The sequence below is a fragment of the Myxocyprinus asiaticus genome, chromosome 42, assembly GCF_019703515.2.
Source record: "Myxocyprinus asiaticus isolate MX2 ecotype Aquarium Trade chromosome 42, UBuf_Myxa_2, whole genome shotgun sequence".
NCBI classification, from domain to species: Eukaryota; Metazoa; Chordata; class Actinopteri; order Cypriniformes; family Catostomidae; genus Myxocyprinus; species Myxocyprinus asiaticus.
The window spans coordinates 7,076,026-7,096,454 of NC_059385.1; the positions used below are offsets into that span (position 1 = coordinate 7,076,026).

Below are 20,429 nucleotides of genomic sequence, written 5' to 3' on the forward strand. Positions count from 1 at the left end.
TGCCCTGTGTCCATTAGTGATCCAGCCACGGGACCATCCATCTGCGCCATCAAGAGTCACTCTCATTTCATCTGTCCATAAAACCTTTGAAAAATCTGTCTTCGTGTATTTCTTTGCCCAATCTTTATGCTTCAACTTGTGAATGTATTCAGTGGTGGTCGTGTTTCAGCCTTCTTAACCTTGGCCATGTCTCTGAGCACTTGACACCTTGTACTTCTGGACACTCCAGGTAGGTTGCAGCTCTGGAATATGGTAGCATTGGAGGATAATGGGTTCCTGGTAGCTTCACGTTTCATTCTTCTCAAGTCTTTTGCTGTTAATTTGTGCCTTTTCATCTCCATGCGTTTTTTGCACCCCAGTTGACTATTTGCAACAAAACGTTTGATTGTCCGGTGGTCACGCCTCAATATTTTAGCTATTTCAAGAGTGTCGCATCCGTCTGAAAGGCATTTTACAATATTTGACTTTTCAGTGTCAGTTAAATCTCTTTTTTGCCCCAATTTACCTGAGGTAATGAAGCTGCCTAATAATTATGCACACCTTGATATAAGGTGTTAGTCACTTTCGCCACACCCTCCCTCATTACACAAATACATACACCTGAAAATGATTGAATCCATTAAGCATTCAAGTCTATATGGTTTGGAGTTGGAAAATGTGCATGGAAATAATGATAAGATTAGAATACACACTTGCCTAATAATTGGGCACGCAGTGAAAATTTTATATATATATATATATAGACACACACAGTTGAAGTCAGACATTTACATACCAAATACATTTAAACTCAGTTTTTCACAATTCCTGACATTAAATCGTAAAAAAACATTCCCTGTCTTAGGTCAGTTAAGATCACTACTTTATTTTAAGAATGTGAAATGTCAGAATAATAGTAGAGATAATGATTTATTTTAGCTTTTATTTCTTTCATCACATTCCCAGTGGGTAAGAAATTTACATACACTTTGATAGTATTTGGTAGCATTGCCATGTAAATTGTTTAACTTGGGTCAAACATTTTGGGTAGCCTTCCACAAGCTTCTCACAATAAGTTGCTGGAATTTTGGCGTTTTCCTCCAGACAGAACTGGTGTAACTGAGCCAGGTTTGTAGGCCTCCTTGTTTGCACATGCTTTTTCAGTTCTGCCCACAAATTTTCTATCGGATTGAGGTCAGGGCTTTGTGATGACCACTCCAGTACCTTGACTTTGTTGTCCTTAAACCATTTTGCCACAACTTTGGTGGTATGCTTGGGGTCATCTATTTGGAAGACCCATTTGCGACCGAGCTTTAACTTCATGGCTGATGTCTTCAGATGTTGCTTCAGTATATCCACATAAATTTCCTTCCTCATGATGCCATCTATTTTGTGAAGTGCACCAGTCCCTCCTGCAGCAAAGCACCCCCACAACATTATGCTGCCACCCCCATGCTTTACAGTTTGGATGTTGTTCGGCTTGCAAGCCTCACCCTTTTTCCTACAAACATAACGATGGCCATTATTGCCAAAAAGTTACATTTTTCTTTCATCAGACCAGAGGAAATTTCTCCAGAAAGTAAGATCTTTGTCCCCATGTGCACTTGCACACTGTAGTCTGGCTTTTTTATGGCGGTTTTGGAGCATTGGCTTCTTCCTTGCTGAGCAGCCTTTCAGGTTATGTCAATATAGGACTCGTTTTACTGTGGATATAGATACTTGTCTACCCATTTCCTCCAGCATCTTCACAAGGTCCTTTGCTGTTCTGTGATTGATTTGCACTTTTTTGCACCAAATATGTTCATCGCTAGGAGACAGAATGCGTCTCCTTCCTGAGTGGTATGATGGCTGCGTGGTCCCATGGTGATTATACTTGCATACTTTTGTTTGTACAGATGGCTGATTTCTTTTGATTTTCCCATGATGTCAAACAAAGAGGCACTGAGTTTGAAGGTATGCCTTAAAATACATCCACAGGTACACCTCCAATTGACTCCAATTAGCCTATCAGAAGCTAATTGCCTAAGGGCTTGATACCATTTTCTGGAATTTTCCAAGCTGCTTAAAGGCACAGTTAACCTAGTGTATGTAGACTTCTGACCCACTGGAATTGTGATATAGTCAAGTGAAACAATCTGTCTGTAAACAATTGTTGGAAAAATTAGATGTCCTTAAAGACTTGCCAAAACTATAGTTTGCTAATAAGAAATCTGTGGAGTGGTAAAAAAAAAAAAGAGTTTTAATGACTACTTCAACCTTAGTGTATGTAAACTTCTGACTTCAACTTTAGGTCCTGCTATGAAATTACAGCAAATAAAATGCAAAATAGAGCAAAAGTCGGGCTGAACCAAGTTTAATATTGTGAGATTTAGCTATGGTCACTGCACTGAATCCTTTCGCATAACATTGTATTTAGTGAGCAGCATCAGTAATGACCAATTAGGTGCAAAATAACTTGCTTGATCATTATAAAAAGAAAGCTATATTATCCAAGCATGTTGACATGAATTTTTTTTAAATAGCACTTTTTAAGATAAAGAACAAATAGCAAATAGTTGATCAGCTTGAAAATAAAAACAATAATCCTTTTAACATATCAGGGCAATGGTTAACCTATGAAACTAAGAGGAACATTCAATCTTCTAAAGCCCATACCTTGACATTATGGACCCACATAAAACGATGACAATCGGAGAACAACTGATTTGCTGATTTTCAGGATTGTGAATGCTGCCACACATCTCTGTATATAGAACCACACATAGTCAGGAGATACGCATGTACAGTGTATCCGGAAAGTATTCACAGCGCTTCACTTTTTCCACATTTTGTTATGTTACAGCCTTATTCCAAAATGGATTAAATTCATTATTTTCCTCAATTATACAAACAATACCCCGTAATGACAACGTGAAAGAAGTTTGTTTGAAATCTTTGCAAATTTATAAAAAAATAATTTAAAAAAATCACATGTACGAAATCACAGCCTTTGCTCAGTACTTTGTTGAAGCATCTTTGGCATCAATTACAGCCTCAAGTATTTTTGAGTATGATGCTACAAGCTTGGCACACCTATTTTTGGGCAATTTCTCCCATTCTTCTTTGTAGGACCTCTCAAACTCCATCAGGTTGGATGGGGAGCGTCCACAGCCATTTTCAGATTGATCTCTCCAGAGATGTTCAATCAGGTTAAAGTCTGGGCTCTGGCTGGGCCACTCAAGGACATTCATAGAGTTGTCCCGTAGCCACTCCTTTGTTATCTTGGCTGTGTGCTTAGGGTCGTTGTCTTATTGGAAGATGAACCTTCGCCCCAGTCAGAGGTCCAGAGTGCTCTGGAGCAGGTTTTCGTCAAGAATGTCTCTGTACATTGCTGCATTCATCTTTCCCTCGATCCTGACTAGTCTCCCAGGTCCTGCCGCTGAAAAACATCCCCACAGCATGATGCTGCCACCACCATGCTTCACTGTAGGGATGTTATTGGCCAGGTGATGAGCGGTGCCTGGTTTCCTCCAGACATGACGCTTGCCATTCAGCCCAAAGAGTTCAATCTTTGTTTCATCAGACCAGAGAATTTTGTTTCTCATGGTCTGAGAGTCCTTCAGGTGCCTTTTGGCAAATTCCAGGTGGGCTGTCATGTGCCTTTTACTGAGGAGTGGCTTCCGTCTGGCCACTCTACCGTACAGGCCTGATTGGTGGAGTGCTGCAGAGATGGTTGTTCTTCTGGAAGGTTCTCCTCTCTCCACAGAGAAACACTGGAGCTCTGTCAGAGTGACCATCGGGTTCTTGGTCACCTCCCTGACTAAGGCCCTTCTCCCCCGATCGCTCAGTTTGGCCGGGCGGCCAGCTCTAGGAAGAGTCCTGGTGGTTCCAAACTTCTTCCATTTATGGATGATGGAGGCCACTGTGCTCATTGGGACCTTTAATGGTGCAGAAATTTTTCTGTACCCTTCCCCAGATCTGTGCCTTGATACAATCCTGTCTCGGAGGTCTACAGACAATTCCTTGGACTTCATGGCTTGGTTTGTGCTCTAACATGCACTGTTAACTGTGGGACCTTATATAGACAGGTGTGTGCCTTTCCAAATCATGTCTAATCAACTGAATTTACCACAGGTGGACTCCAATCAAGTTGTAGAAACATCTCAAGGATGATCAGTGGAAACAGGATGCACCTGAGCTCAATTTTGAGTGTCATGGCAAAGCTGTGATTACATGTGATTTTTTTTATTTATTTATTATTTCCCCCCCCCCGCCCCCATTTTTTTTTTTTTAATAAATTTGCAAAGATTTCAAGCGAACTTCTTTCACGTTGTCATTATGGGGTATTGTTTCTAGAATTTTTAATTTAATCCATTTTGGAATAAGGCTGTAACATAACAAAATGTTGAAAAAGTGAAGCGCTGTGAATACTTTCCGGATGCACTGTATACAGGATCCATGGCCCTTCACGTTAACTAGCACTACAGAACCTGAACAGATGTGACGTGCTAGTTTAACCTGGGAAGCATTGAGAAAAAACTAACTTTACTGTACATTTATGTTTCACTGATCAATTCCACTTGTTGAATACAATTATGCATATGAGCAGACCTAACTTGTAACTACTGCTGTGATACTATAATTTACGTCGATAGATTTGACCGCACTCAATGCCTTGCTGCAATGCATTTGATTGAATTGAACGCAATCAAACATACATACTTAAACTGTGCTGGTTCATATTTTGGAAGCAGTGTGACTTACTAAGCCAGAAAAATAAATAAATAAATAAACCCAAACAATCTAGTCCAGATCTATGCGCCCACTTACAACTGAATGTTGTTGCACGCATTGCTGAGTTTTGTTAAACTCACCGCTGTGGTTGATCAGGGCGCTCTGATGATAAGACTGCTAGATGATTATCAGAATTAATCAGACAGAAGGCCCAATTGCGGGCAGCAAATTGAAAGCCCTGGTGTGAAATATTACCATAAGTGCCACAGCAAGCCATATAGAGCACCACAGAATTATTTAACCAAACTGACATTACCTGCGAGGATAAGCGCGCAACTGGGGATAATGACAGCTGAGAAAGCAGTTATCAATGCTGCTGCTCTGAGGCCTGCATCAGCCAGCGGTGGCCGACCAAACGTGGGAGGAGAGAGGGTCTTGGAGAGGTGAAGCTCGGAAATGACGGTGATTCATCTTCGTATATGGTTCGGTGGTTGAACTGCGACAAATTCCGATGTTTATGGCCTTTATAGTCCGGGTGGTGGGGCAGTCGATGTAATAGTATGAAGTTTTAAAACCCAAAGTTGCAAACTTGAATGCTGAGGCTGAAATACAGTTTCTCTGTGGGCAGTCATGGAGCAGGTGTTGATTTCCTAGAAGGAAATTTCTCTTGATATGGCTGTTGTATCAGAATATCAGCATTACCCAGGAAGAGATGCACTACTTTGAGTCCAGCGTGTCCGTGGTGAGTGTAGAAAATAAAGTGCTAAAAGCTGTATTCTTATGTCAGTTAGCATACGAGAGGTGTTATAAACAGCTTGCCATACGGAAATAAGTTGACAGCCAAAGTGCAGCTTGCATCCATGCAATGATAAGGCAGCTAAGGCATTGAATATAATGGAGATCTTAAATAGAACCACTCTGATGAGCATCTGAAATGTATTGGTAGATGTCATAAGCAGCTGAGCATCAACTGATTGCAAGTAACGGGTCTTATCTCTGACCAATGTCATGATCTGCGTTATGTTGTGTAATCGAATGAAAAGAGAGGACAACTGCTGAGACTGCTACTGCTGGAGAGTTTATTCTGGATGAAATAAACAGCATTGACACTTTGCGTTGGTCTTCCGTGTTAATCTCACCTCTTCTCAGCAAGCTCAGAGCAGACTGAGATTATAACATGCTAACAATAAAGACAAATATATTTGACAAGGAACATTACACATTTCTATAACATTACCACAAATAATGAAATTATATGAAAAAAATATATATTACAGACATTACACACAATACTGTGGCAAAACTGAATCACATGAAATGAAGATAATGCTTATCTTTACATACAATTAAGCCTCCTACAGCTCATATGAACAGATTACAAGAATTGAATAAATACAATATAAATGCATGAACAAATGAAAAATAATATTGCATACCTGGATGAAATAAACAGAGCACAGCATTGACACACTTTGCGTTGGTCTTCCGTGTTAATCTCATTTACACCAATCAAAGACCAATTAATTATTGGGCCTGAATCAACGATTCAGCCGAAGCGCTCACATGGTCACTCACAGCTGCACTTAACAATAAACTTTCAAATCCAACCCATCTGTACATAAAACACTTTCTAATACATTCCTGGCAAGTTTAACAATAATACTATTGCACATTATGAATTTAAATTCAACTTTATAAACTTTTAAACACATCATACTCAAAGAGCACAGCGTGCCGCTTACCTCTCCTCAGCAAGCTCAGAGCAGACTGAGGACGCAGTGCAGGAGAAGCAGAGATGATGTAATTACGGCGGTACAAATAAAACATATAAATATCCCAGAATGCTTCCAAATTCGTTTAAAACAAAAATAGAAGACTCGTATACACAAAAGAATATAAAGTAAATGACAAAATAAAGGAAAAGGATTTTTAGTGGAATGAATTAACTCACAGTATGAATATTCATGAATATTACTATCCGCCACACAAGTGTGACTCACATGACCTGCCTGTACTGACACTATGCTTGATTTTCCTCCACTTTCTGTGGCTTACATTGACCTATATACATTTTCAGGAGGTGCTCGCTTGACTAAACAACACATCCTAACACAGAAACTGATTTTGTGAAGTAGTGCACGCTTATTCATTTCGTGCGATGCATGCCCCGGGCATAATAAATACGGGAGCGGATTTACTGTTAGGAGAATGAAGATTTCATCCGCAAGCGGGCGAGTGATCCGGGCATGCTGCTGTACCTCTTTGCATCACGCGATAACGCTCACTCCCTTTAACCTGTATCAGTTTCAAAAGAGAAATCGCCCAAGAGAGACCCAGCATGTACGATAGAGTCTGAGAAGTACGTGGCTGTTCAGCAAGCTGCAGCCAGAGAAAATAATAGTTTTGAGATTTGAAACTTCAGCAAATTAAACTTCAGCATTCAATATGTTTTAAATCTGTATGTATAGTGTCTAATAATGTATTGACAGTGTACACTTAAGTTTCTCTTGCCAATAACATTTTATATTAATTGAATCTACCCATTTGATCCTATTATTAAAAAAGTACACTGGAAAACACCAGAAGATTTTGCCCAAATGTCCACAGATTTTATGCCATACAAGTATATTTAATACATATACTTGTATCAAAGATTAATACCTGTAAAAATGTGTCTAATTAACTCTATCTGCAAATGTTTTTTTAATAAAATAAATAAATTTGATATGTACATATTTAAATAGTTGTGTAAGTTGGAATAAGATTGAAACACGTCACAGATAAAAGCGATAGAGCGATCTGTCTGGATTATCTTGGTAAAAGAATGAGTGGTGTATGTTTGAGTCTCCTATTGATATTAACATTTTGATTTGCAGGGCTCAACGCTAAGGATTTTTTTTTTTTCCAAAGGTTTAGATTTTTACGTGCCCTGACAACATTTTGCCCCAACACAAAAATGAAAAATAGCTGATCAGCTAAATCAGCTAAATATTTTTCTATATTATGTTTTTAAGATAATTTCCCCCAAAATTGTATCATTTATAATTTGCACGATAGCTTTTTGTCTTATGTAACCCCAAATAAGCGCTTTACAGATATAAATGAATAAATACACAATATAACCTTAGCCATCCTGCCATTTACACGTGTTTTTCAGTGAAGAGTTCAGTAGAGCAAATGTTGGGTTTTCAATCACCTGTTTAGACATGCTGTCAACTTTTGGGCCATGTGTAGCGTTTTCACAAGCAGGATCAAAGATTTCACTGAGTTAAAGATTTGATTATTAGCTGAATAATAAACACATGAATCCCTAAGAGAGTAGACCTTGCTACTACATTGGTTGTGACTTGTAATATATATTACATGGATATTATAGGCCTAATCTGTGAATTAAGAATATGGATATAAACATGAAATTAGACAACCCAAACAAGACCAACACTTACTGATACACAAAGCACAGGATTTTACCTGTACAGTCCAGAAATGAGAAATGTGACAGGCAATGTGGATGATATGAAGTAGATTGTTTTAAATATCTTTTTCGAGCTGAACAGCTCTGATTATAATAATAGCCATTGTGATTTTGCTTCTTTTCATATCAGATGCCATTAGCATGTCAACTTAATGATTACGTTTTGAAATATTACGTAATTGTTAAATGTACTTACATTTGGGATACTGAGCTGCTCAGACTTCCAGCCGAGTGTATAACTGGGGTTCAGCAAAGTTTCATCAGTACTTCATCTCTAAAATGAGAGAAAAAAGCACTTTTTTTTCTTTTTTTCGTCCTTTTTTCATCTTTTTTTTTTTTTTTTTTTTTTTTTTTACTGTAGGAACAAAACTAGCACTCTGTCCCTTTGTGTGTGCTCATGCATGTTTAAATAGCATCTTCGTTGCACAGAGCGATGGTGAGAGAGATGCACAGAGAGACATGGATTTACAGTCCAATAGAAAGAAGCTATAGATTTCTTGTGTTTCCTATGTGTGGAATAATCATTTTCGCCAACATGTTAAAACAAAAGAATGTGGGAATTTCCCACACTGTGAACATGGAATGTGTGGGGATACTTAAAAATTTTGCGTAAAATGTGTAATCCCGCTCTGAAATTCATAAATTGTGTTTTTCCCCCTACAATTTTCAACACATTGGTAATAGATGCTGCAAAGACACTTTGAACAGAGTGAGTACAGTTCTAGGAGAGCGCGCTCGGTGTCTGCACGTTCTTTTGCACTTTTTGCGACTGTGCCTGGCAGCATCCAGTAGCCTATATTACACGCTCGCACACCTCTGAGTGTTTGGTTTGCAGACTGTTTACTCTGTGTAATTTTTGCACCCTCTCACTTGTTGTCTGTGTGCACGTTCTGTGTATCGTTATAAGTGCAGAACTGGTAACTAGTAACTGGCCTGAATCTCTCTCACAGTGGCCCTGGGCCATAGGGCAGTCCTTATTGTCGAGTCCTCATTTGATATGAAGCGTCCATAACTGTCATGTCCGTAATAGTTTAGATGATTAAGGGTCTCTTAAGGGAGACCATTTGTTCATTATACTTAACATCGACATAAGCTTTGAACAGAAAGTATCAACTTATTTGAATGGTTTAAGTTATAAAATCGTAACCTCTTAAATGTTAGGACGTGACACAGCACAGGAACACAGCGACCTCATAATTGTTGCTCTTATAATTTCAAAAAGAAGCTCTCTTATGACAATGTGAGTGTATATATTTCTCAGACAATTCTTTGTCTTTCTGGAAAATTATTATTGTTAATATTAAGTGCAAATAAAGAGTCCTTTGACACCACTTTTGCAACTATGAAATATGGTTGGTGGAAAATGTTGTTTTAGAAACGGTGCACACCTCATGTGAATTGGATAATGCAATTTCCTGAAAAAAAAAAATAATAAATAAAAAATAAAAACAGTATAGCACTATTATACAGTAAAATATAGGCCTAGATGAACAACTTTAAAGGGGTTTTGTTCCTCTGCTTAATACTAATTGCACTAATGTGTCCATTCACTAAACTATACCAAATGTCCTATTAGTAGTGTGGTCTAGTGCATGCACAAGCATACGCCGTATGCCCACCTATCTTTCTAAGAATTTTGCATATGCTCACCTAAAATGAATTATGATGCATATGGCCTGCAGAAAAAAAACAGTAGGTGTTTGACCCTTAACATTTCAATCTACTGAGGTGACGTCACGGCATTGAGTGAATTGTGATATTTTTATTTTGAAAAGTGGACAGAGATCCTCTCTAAATGTGCAAAGAGCAGCTGGAGCGCAACTGAAGGCACGGCAAGATAGACAGCCCGTCTCAGCTGAGCAACCAATCAGAACATTTGTTTCAGACACCACTGGATATTTGCTAACCAATCACAATATAATTTGTGCTGTATATTTACATTATAATTTCTCATCAAAATAAAGTTCTTTAATAAAAAATATAAATGCTCAAAGCTTAAATAAGAGTTTCTCATATGGACCTTATTCACGCTAGCACCATCTTTGATTTTGATGCAACGAGGCTGTGAAGGATAGACTTACAGTCTCTTCAATGGCACGAACGGTATAAAGCTGTATAAAGCTCGTAGATCACATCTGATTTTACACAACTCATTTTTCTGGAGTTCTTTGTATACTGAATGTTCTTGGACAGATATTTTAGCAATGTTTTGTTCATGGAATGACCCAAAAACACTTTAAACTGCAGTACAGCCCATTGAAGAGACATTAAGTCTATTACTCACAGCCTCGTTGTCATTCCCATTAAAAATCAAAGATGGCGCTAGCTTGAATAAGGTCAATACCTTTCAGTATAAGAAATGACCACAAACAAATGAGCCTTCAAAAATAGTGGGCTACATTCAGGCTGATCAGGTGCAGAACAAGCAATAGAACTGAACAGAACCTGTCCCGAACAAGTATGTGAAAGTGTATATTTCCATACGACCTAGTTGAAACCTCTCTACAATAAAGGCAATATTCTAATATTGGCTATGGTGTTTGAACCTTGCCCTTTTAGGCGCAAAGCTGTCCACTATAAAAGCAGGTGTATAAACACCATTCCTCAGAATTTTCTGACTGAGGGACAAGGAGCGCATCGCTCGCACCTCAGAAGAACTCTGAGTCTTGTAGGGTGGCCAGCGTTCGCAATATCTCGTTCCCTACGTCTCAGGGAACCGGGGTTATGTACAAAACCGAGAAGTTCCCTTACGACTCAGTACACTTGACATTGCTTGCTAACGCATATGGGGAACAGGATCCCATCACGCTGCACTACACAACATAACCTTACGTAGAGGAAACATGATGCCGCAGTACCGCGGGAAGGCGACTGACATGAGTATACCACAAGTGAGTGACCCTCATGTTGGGCCAGGAGGGGAACACTCACAATGACTATATGAACTATAGTCATACAGTATGAATTAACCCCTTCACGAACCCTGTCGGGAAGGGAGTTATTTATAATGAAAATGCTTGTGACTTTATGGTAAATTACAACGGCCTGATGCAGGCGGTTGTGTAAAACGATGGAGAGCCCGTACTTAAGTTAGGTCCCAAGTCGAGGAGCCGAGGTGGATCTAATCATCTTGCTCCTCTAAGGATCTTTATGATTAAATGTTGATTGCCTATAGTGGCACTGGCTTCAGGTGCGTGATACACATATATAGTCGCCACATAAACATTGAGCGTTGACGGAGTGGATCCTGTGTCTTATTGCTCTTGAAGAAATATGAGAATTTCATGTATAGGGCAGTTTAGTGGGTCTTTGCCATGTGAAAGACACCAGTGAACACATTCCATTTTAGCACGTAGAGGCATCTCGTGGACAGTGCTCTGGCTTGTAAAATGGTGTTCATGACTGAAAGCGTCAGTTCTGCCGCATTTAGTGTGCTCCAGCTTGGGCTGGGGATGCCAGATTGTGCCTTGTGCCTGAGAGAGGAGATCCCTCCACAGCGGTATTTCCCATGGCGAGCTGTATAACATCTCTATAATTTCTGGAAACCATGGCTGATTGGGCCATTTCAGCGCAATTAACAGAACTGTTTCCATGTCCATCTGAACTTTGCTAATGACAAAATGGAGGCGCACTAGGGGAAGCGCATACTTGCATTTCGCTGGCCATATGTGGGCTAGCATGTTATGGGAACATATATACGCCACTACTGTTGTGTTGTCCGAATGAATCAGAATGTGGTGATTCACAATATCGGAATGAAAAGCTCTCAAAGCTAGAAAGACAGCCAGTAGCTCTAGGTGGTTGACATGTCACGGCCGTTTCGTAACTGTTTCCAGGTGTCGAAAGTCGGGTGTCCATTACACACCATGCCCCAACCTGTGTTGGATGCATTTGCGGTCAGCACTGTGCACGCAACACTGGCATATCATTTGGTCGGACCACAGATTGTGCTTGATTGTTGTAAAAACCAGCTCTGACATGTCCGTGAGGACTTGGCACACATTTGCGCAGCTGGACAGCAGGCTTATTAATTCATATGAAACAACTTCTATCGTGTTCTTTGCGGGAAGATTGTGTATTTCGGCTCGTAACACTGGTGCGTCTTCGGACGGAACCATGGAAGACAGAACACTGTTGAAACGGGGCAGCCAACGTGCAAATTGGATTGTATAACCACGTTCGATCGTTTTTTAGCACCCAGTCGGAATGCCAGTAAGAGCTTGCAACACGTCCGCGTAACGGGAAAGAGGGCAATTTGGTATGTTCATAACATGATATAATGCGCGCTCACCATTGAGAAGCAATTGCACATAATGTGAGGCTTTTAAGTGGGAAAGCCCTTTACTGAAAAGTGTGAGCATGTCGTGCATGTGCAACGAGCACTGTAATCTTTTCTTAATCTTTGTAATTCATTACAAAATATAATGCACTGCTCACCACTGGGAAGCGGTTGAGCAAAATATGTGGGCTTTGAAGTGGGAAAGCCCTTTATTGAAAGCGTGAGCATCTCGTGCGAGCGTTGTACTCCTTTACAATCTTTGTACATTCATACATGATATAATGCGCCGCTCACCATTGGGAAGTGGTTGTGCAAAATGTGCAAACATTATTGCATGTGATCAATGTGAGACATAGAAAACAACATGTTGAACAACATTTTAAACAACAATATTCCTTTCCTGACAAACAGCAGTGGGGAAGAAGGGAACAGTATTATGTGTGAGGAGCGCTTTGCTGTGCGGGGGGGTTTTGTCAGTGCAGGGCTTGCGCTGAGGCGGCTGCCTTCATTTGGACCACTGCTTGCGTGGGTTTCCCAGTGGTTCTATAACTGTTTTCTTTTCCGTGATCCACATTGGAGAGGATGTAATCGCTGAGCGGACGAGCTGAATAGGGCGTGCACCAGGATTTTGACAGTTCTTTATGAACTTCAGGGAAGAACGGGGCAGATCTACGAGACATGGTCTCTTAACAGCGTCCGGACTGCAGGAACCATTCATCAAGGCGAGATTCTGTAGGTTACTCTGGAGGACACCACTCGATATTGAGCTCTTCAACTGCCCTTGAAGCATCTCCTTATCAGTGCCGTGTATACACTCCTCGCCCTCGCTTGAGGGAGGGGTGGTAGCATCATCCACTGACCACTCGCCTGATGCAGTGAGAGACATGACATCGTCATCATCCCCAGTGTCAGAACCGCCGAACGAGACGAGGCCATGCATATCGGCATAGACACATTGCATGGAGATTTAGGGTCTCGCTGGGCATATTCCGGCACGAGGTCCACCTCAAATTCATCCTGTTTGACCTTGCGGCCCCACTGTGCCTCCTCGTGTGACCCCTCGGGTATCACAGAAGAGGCGGGTGGGAGGGCGCGAGGCTGAATCGTCCCTCAGAACAAGGGCAATTTGCGAGTGCAGCGTCTTCAGACTCATGCCCTCATAGTGAATGCAGTCTGTTTCCATGAGAGCTGACTCTGCATGGGCACGGCTCAGACAGAGAATGCAGTTCTCATGCTGATCTGATGGCGGGATGTGCCTCTCGCACAAGGAACACAATATACAATATGCAATCGAATGAATATCGAATATGTAATGAATCGCTGTCATAAAGGAAGAAAATTCTGAGGAATGGTGTTTGTGCACCTGCTTTTTTAACGGACAGCTTTGAACCTAAAAGGGCAGGGTTCAAACACCATAGCCAATATTAGAATATTGGCATTATTGTAGACAGGTTTCAACTAGGTCGTGTGGAAGGACAACTCCCCATATGCGTTAGCACGCAATGTCAAGTGCACTGAGTCGTAAGGGAACAAGGGCTATAATGGTAAAGTCACTTTAAGAGTTTAACGTGCATCTCGCAGACTCACACAGCTGTTGCTGTTCATTTATTAATGAGAGAGAAATCACGTTTTTTTTTACACATCTGTGCTATTTGTGATTAAAATTAATATTTCTTTTTACTTATTTAACTGACTGTAAAAAACAGAGAGCATGTTAATGGACACATTATTCAATTAAAGTGGACACATATTAGTTAAAAGTTTTTGGACACATATTACATGGAAGAAATGGTCCGTTTTAATCTCATGCACTTTTCAACAAAACAAGACGAGTCCTGTCGGGCTCGTGTCAGGTTAATAGTGTTTAACTCTCTGCTTAACATGTGAATTCTTACTGATATTTTGTGGCATGTTTTGCTCATGATGGAGCGTAAGTGGAGCACTCTTGGAGTGGAAGAAAACAACGACGCTCCGACTTTCAAAAACTCCGCTCCTCACTCAAGGCAAAATCATGCCTCTCCACTCCTCACTCCACTTCCACTCTGCTCACATACCCTGTAACCAACTAACGATGGCTACAAACGCACATTCCCTACCAAACGGCGGCACTTTGTGTCACAGCGATAGCAAGGATACACAAAACTTTATTGTGCTTGACACATTTCTGTTGGTATATCAATGTAATCGGTATATCGACCACCTCAAGACACTTTACATAGTTTCTTGACATTATCTTTTAGCCTCCCACATCCCTTGACAAATCTTTTGAAGAAATAAACTGTGCTCTTTTGAGCTGCATGTGCGCGCTTCATGGAAGCTTTGGAAATGTCTCACAAAAACCTAGCCAAGCTAGCATTATCCTCTCCTGCATACAAAAAACCTCAAAAGCTAGAAAGCAAATTAAACATACAAGCAATTTGTATAACGCTTTAGAATCAGAATCAGCTTTATTGCCAAGTATACTTACACATACAAGGAATTTGTCTTGGTGACAGGAGCATCCAGTGTACAACAATACAAAAACAGCAGCAAGACATAGATAATAATAAAAAATAAAAAATAATTATACACATACGTATATACACACACAGACACACACACACATACATACATACACACATCTGTTATCTGTTAATGTACAGTGCAAAATTCAAATCTGTTATGTACAGTGCAAATGTTTTTTTTTTTGTTTTTTGTTTTCTCAGAGGAATGAAATGGCAGAAGAGGTTGGATGTGTTGGATAAATATAAAAAAGACTAAACTGTGTATTGCACATATTTATTGCTCAATGGGGCAATTTAACTGTTCATGAGATCGATAGCCTGAGGGGAAAAAACTGTTCCTGTGCCTGACGGTTCTGAGGACAGACTCAATGACTGCTGAGTAGAACTGTATCAGCAGTGCCTGTGGCAGGTTGAACTTCCTCAGCTGGCAAAGCAAGTACAACCTCTGCTGGGCCTTTTTCACAATGGAGTCAATGTGTGTCTCCCACTTCAGGTCCTGTGAGATGGTAGTGCCCAGGAACCTGAATGACTCCACTGCTGCCACAGTGCTGTTTAGAATGGTGAGGGGGGTCAGTGTTGGGGTGTTCCTCCTAAAGTCCACAATCATCTCCACCGTTTTGAGCGTGTTCAGCTCAAGGTTGTTTTGACTGCACCAGATAGCCAGCTGTTCAACCTCCCTTCTGTATGCAGACTCATTGTCATCTCGGATGAGGCCGATGACAGTGGTGTCGTCTGCAAACTTCAGGAGCTTGACGGAGGGGTCCTTGGCAATGCAGTCATTGGTGTAGAGGGAGAAGAGTAGTGGGGAGAGCACACATTCCTGGGGGGCACCAGTGCTGATTGTACTGGTGCTGGAAGTGAGTTTCCCCTGTCTCACAAGCTGCTGCCTGTCCGTCAGAAAGCTAGTAATCCACTGACAGATAGACATGGGAACAGAGAGTTGGTGTAATTTATTCTGGAGTATAGCTGGGATGATGGTGTTGAAAGCTGAACTGAAGTCCACAAAAAGGATCCTTGCATATGTCCCTGGTCTGTCCAGATGTTGCAGGATATGATGCAATCCCATGTTGACTGCATCATCCACAGACCTGTTTGCTTGATAAGCAAATTGAAGGGGATCTAGAAAGGGTCCAGTGATGTTCTTCAGGTGGGCCAACACCAGTACCTCAAATGATTTCATGACCACAGACATCAGGGTGACAGGTCTGTAGTCATTAAGTCCTGTGATTTTTGGTTTCTTTGGGACAGGAATAATGATTGAGCGTTTGAAGCAGCATGGGACTTCACACTGCTCCAGTGATCTATTGAAGATCTGTGTGAAGATGGGGGCCAGCTGGTTAGCACAGGATCTAAGACACGCTGGTGAGACGCCATCTGGGCCTGAAGCTTTCCTCGTCTTTTGTTTCCGAAAGACCTGGCTCACATCATCTTCAAAGATCTTAAGTGCAGGTTGAGTAGCAGGAGGAGTGTGGAGGGCGGTTGCAGGAGGTGTTGGTGTTTGTGTGAATTGAAGGTCAGAGTGGGTGTGGGGTGTGAGATTGGGCCTTTCAAATCTGCAGTAGAACACATTCAGGTCGTCAGCCAGTTGTTGGTCCACCACAGGGTTGGGGGTAGGAGTCCTGTAATTTGTGAGTTGTTTCATGCCACTCCACACTGATGCAGGGTCGTTAGCAGAAAACTTGTTTTTTAGCTTCTCAGAGTATCTTCTTTTAGCCATCAGAGTATCTTTGATTTCCTTGTTCGGTGTGTTCCTGGCCTGATTGTACAAGACTTTATCCCCATCCCTGTAAGCATCCTCTTTGGCCTGACGAAGCTGCCTGAGCTCTGCTGTAAACCACGGTTTATCGTTGTTGAACTTTAAGTTCAACAAGACAAAAGAACTTTATATGACAATCCACATTTTGTTTTATTACTCCTGACACATTTATACGTCCGCTCTGAAGCAGCACATTAAGTTAAGCAGCAGGGCAGGGCAACCAATTGATTTTGACCAATCACAATGATTCCAATCACAACGCGAAAGGTAAAGTCAGTACTGATGGCGGCGGCCATGGCTACAATGCTTAACAGTTTATAACGTATTATGTATTTTATTCACTAGAGTAATTATAAATGATTACCCATTTACTAGTAATAATATTAATCAAACCTATGAATTTAAATAAATATTTTACATTAAGTTACTATATTGTAAGTTCAAATGGGACATTGATTACAACAGATCAATATATATATATATATATATAATATATATATATATTTTAAACAAAATCTTTTTATCTTTTACACATTAGAGACCTTGTGTGTGCCATTTTTTTTTTTAACTACTGGATCCTGTTAAGTGTAACAATCTAACAATGTAATTAAAATCTGTGGGCTCCCAAAGTGGACTGGATGGATTAATGTAGACCATATGTAGTCTAGACTTAATGAACATACCATGGGATGCGACAAAGGAATCTGTCTTGATGCTTTGGGTCTTCCTTTTACACTGCAAATGATGGATTTCTTAAATAGCAGAAAGGCTGTTTTCTGCCTTTTTGTTAGGATACTTTCTATGGTTCACCTGTACCAGCTCTCTTGATTTTCGTTAGCAAGTGAAGGCCATGTTTTGCCATCTTTTCAAAGGTTGATGTTTATGATGACAATATCCAGCAGCATCATACCATGAATACTGGAGTCTACAAACAGCTTGTGGACTGGTGTCAGAACAATTATCTGTTTTTTATTACATTGAAGGAGAAGTTGTATTTGAGGAAGGCCTGAAGAGGTTCCCCTCTACAGTTGTGTACCCAATGTGAGTTTGCATATGAATTACCTCATATTTTCCCACAAAAGCCAAGAGAGCATTTCTATATCTTGCAGCTAGGGGCGATTGTAGGATTATAAGGTCTTAGCCCCCTTTATTAACGTGAAATGTTGTGACTCAGATAAATATTTATTGCAGTAGTGGATCTAGTTTGGATAAATGTCATAATCATTTCATCAACAATATTGTTTTGGACTGAATTGTTTAGAGTGTCACTCTCCATCTTGTGGCTTAAATATAATATTGCTTTTTATTATTATTTGTTTTTAATATAAGGCTTAGAAATGCTTATGTCTTGTTAAAAATGTGTATTTCTTTAGATTCCAGTTTTAATAACACTCATATTTCTCTGTTTGCTGTGACAGTTACATTTATAGTAAATCAAGGGAGCTGTGATGTTTAATATTAGTTTTTTCTTAAGTCACTAATCTCAACTGCAAAGAGTGGATGGACAACAAAACATCAACATACACTGTTAAAAATGGATCTGAATTACAAAAACACAATTGCCAAACACTATTTATAGAAAAATAGTGTCTCACATCTGGAACGTGTTATACTGACAGTAGTATATTACATAATAAATTCATCAGATTTTTTTTTTTTTACCTTATAAAAAAACAACAACAGAAAAACATATTAAACTATCAACCCCTCCCTCACAAAAATTATGAATGATAATCTGTAAAAACTTCCACCAGAGAAGATGCTGGTTGAAATATTTTAAGAGTTAGGATGTGTTTAACTGACATTTTAAACCAAGGGTAAAAAAAAGCATAGATAAGAGGATTAAGACCCGAGTTAACATACAAAAGCCATATAAGAATGGTTGTGGTTGAAGTAATTTCTACATTTTCTATATTTTCTGATAGAGACAAAAGAAAGTATGGAATCCAACAAAGCAGATAAACTGTCACAATGAGACCTAATGTTAGAGTAGCCTTGCTTTCAGATTTCCTCCTCACAGAACCTTGATTTACAAATTTTCCTGCTTTCATAAAAGAGTTTATGATTTTGATTTGCTTTTGTGCAACATAGAATATCCTCAAATATAAAGTTATTATCACAGTACATGGAAACAGTAAGGAAAAGCACAGATCAGTGATTTTCCAGGCAAAACTAATCACCAATGTGCACTTTCCATAACACACATCTATTCTGTGTGAGTCAAAATATCTCCTGCTGCCTGCAAGAGCAGTATTGTAAGCTGAAGAGCAAAACCAGCAGAGACAGATACTCGCTAGAGTTTTAGTTGTTGTTATTTTCTGTGGGTACAGTAAAGGGTGACACACAGCCATATAACGATCAACAGCAATTAATACTAAATTACTAAGAGATGCTGAAAGGAGCAGCCCCAAGATCAGTAAAAACAGTCTACAGAAAGTGTCTCCAAAGTACCAGCACATCTCAGTTAGGTTGATAGCCTCCAAGGGCATGACAATAAGTCCAACAAGCAGGTCAGCCACAGCCAGAGAGAGAATGAGCAGGTTGGTTGAAGTGTGGAGCTTCTTGAAGTGAGAGATGGAGATGATCACCAGCAGGTTCAGAAACACAGTAGATGCTGACAGCAATGAAAAAAATACATACATGACATTGTACTCATATCTAGAGCGCCTTCCCTTAATACATGATGAGTTAATGGCAGGAAAGCAGTATTGAGTCTCTTCTGTCTCATAGGCCATGATTAAGTCCCCTCTTTTTAGGAGTTTGTTCTGCTCTTTTTCCTGTCCTTTCATTTATATAGTGTCTTGCCAACCCATCTACCGCCCTTTCTGATGCAACATATTGCAACATATAATACATTTTAAACTTGTTACAGTATTTTGCCAGAAAACTATTGGGAAACCGGAGGCAATTGAAACTTACACAATTGTTTAGAATTTAGAACAAGAGTTGCCCAAACCTCACATTATGTATAACTTCTGTGGAACACATAATGTATTGATTTATAGTGAAAAATTACTTAAATAATAATATTTTTGGCATCAAAAGTGATCGTTTATCTTTAGAAGACTGTTCTTTTTGGAACTTCAAAGGTCTAATCACTATCCACTTGCATTTTAAGGATGCATATTTTTCTATTTTTCTTCAGATGTGTTCTGCTGAAGAAAGAAAGTCACACCTGGGATGACATGAGGGTGAGGAAATAAGGAGATGATTTTCATTTTTGGGTGAACTAACCCTTTAAGCTCTTTACATTTTAGAGCATCAGTATATGACAAAATACACAAAAGCTGTCCAAAAGCCTGGACTTTTTTTTTTTTTTTTTTTTACAAAATAAGTAAACGACAATAATATTTCATTCAAATGATAGTGGGAAAAGGGGGGGAAATCCTCTTAAATTGTTCTTTTTAAATGTAATAATTATCATGATTATGACACATTTTCTATGGAAGGCCAAATTACTCAAAATTAAATCAATAATATAAATAAATATTTAAATAAATAATTAAATACATAGTGAATTAATTAAATGCTTATTTTAATAAATAAATAATTAAAAACATATTGAATTAATTACATGCTAAATTAAATAATTAAATATTTTAAATATATCTTCATACATACATTGTAAAAAAAAAAAAAAAAACTAAAAATGTATGTTAATGATTTAATTGTTAAATAAATCTATAAATGTCCCTTATATTTTAATTTAGCACTATTTTGCAT

At 39.5% G+C, this 20,429-nt stretch overlaps 1 protein-coding gene across 1 annotated transcript; it reads right to left on the bottom strand.

The window, feature by feature from the left end:
- Positions 1-18,210: 18,210 nt before the first annotated feature.
- Positions 18,211-19,495, bottom strand: LOC127432227 (trace amine-associated receptor 13c-like). The gene has a single exon (XM_051683141.1). It carries the CDS (start codon positions 19,493-19,495, stop codon positions 18,428-18,430), a length of 1,068 nt encoding a protein of 355 aa, XP_051539101.1. The 3' UTR covers positions 18,211-18,427.
- Between the last annotated feature and the right edge of the window lie 934 nt (positions 19,496-20,429).

Excerpts from the sequence above, each read along its gene's own strand:
- LOC127432227 (XM_051683141.1), bottom strand. The coding sequence starts at position 19,495 with ATGAAAGGACAGGAAAAAGAGCAGAACAAACTCCTAAAAAGAGGGGAC.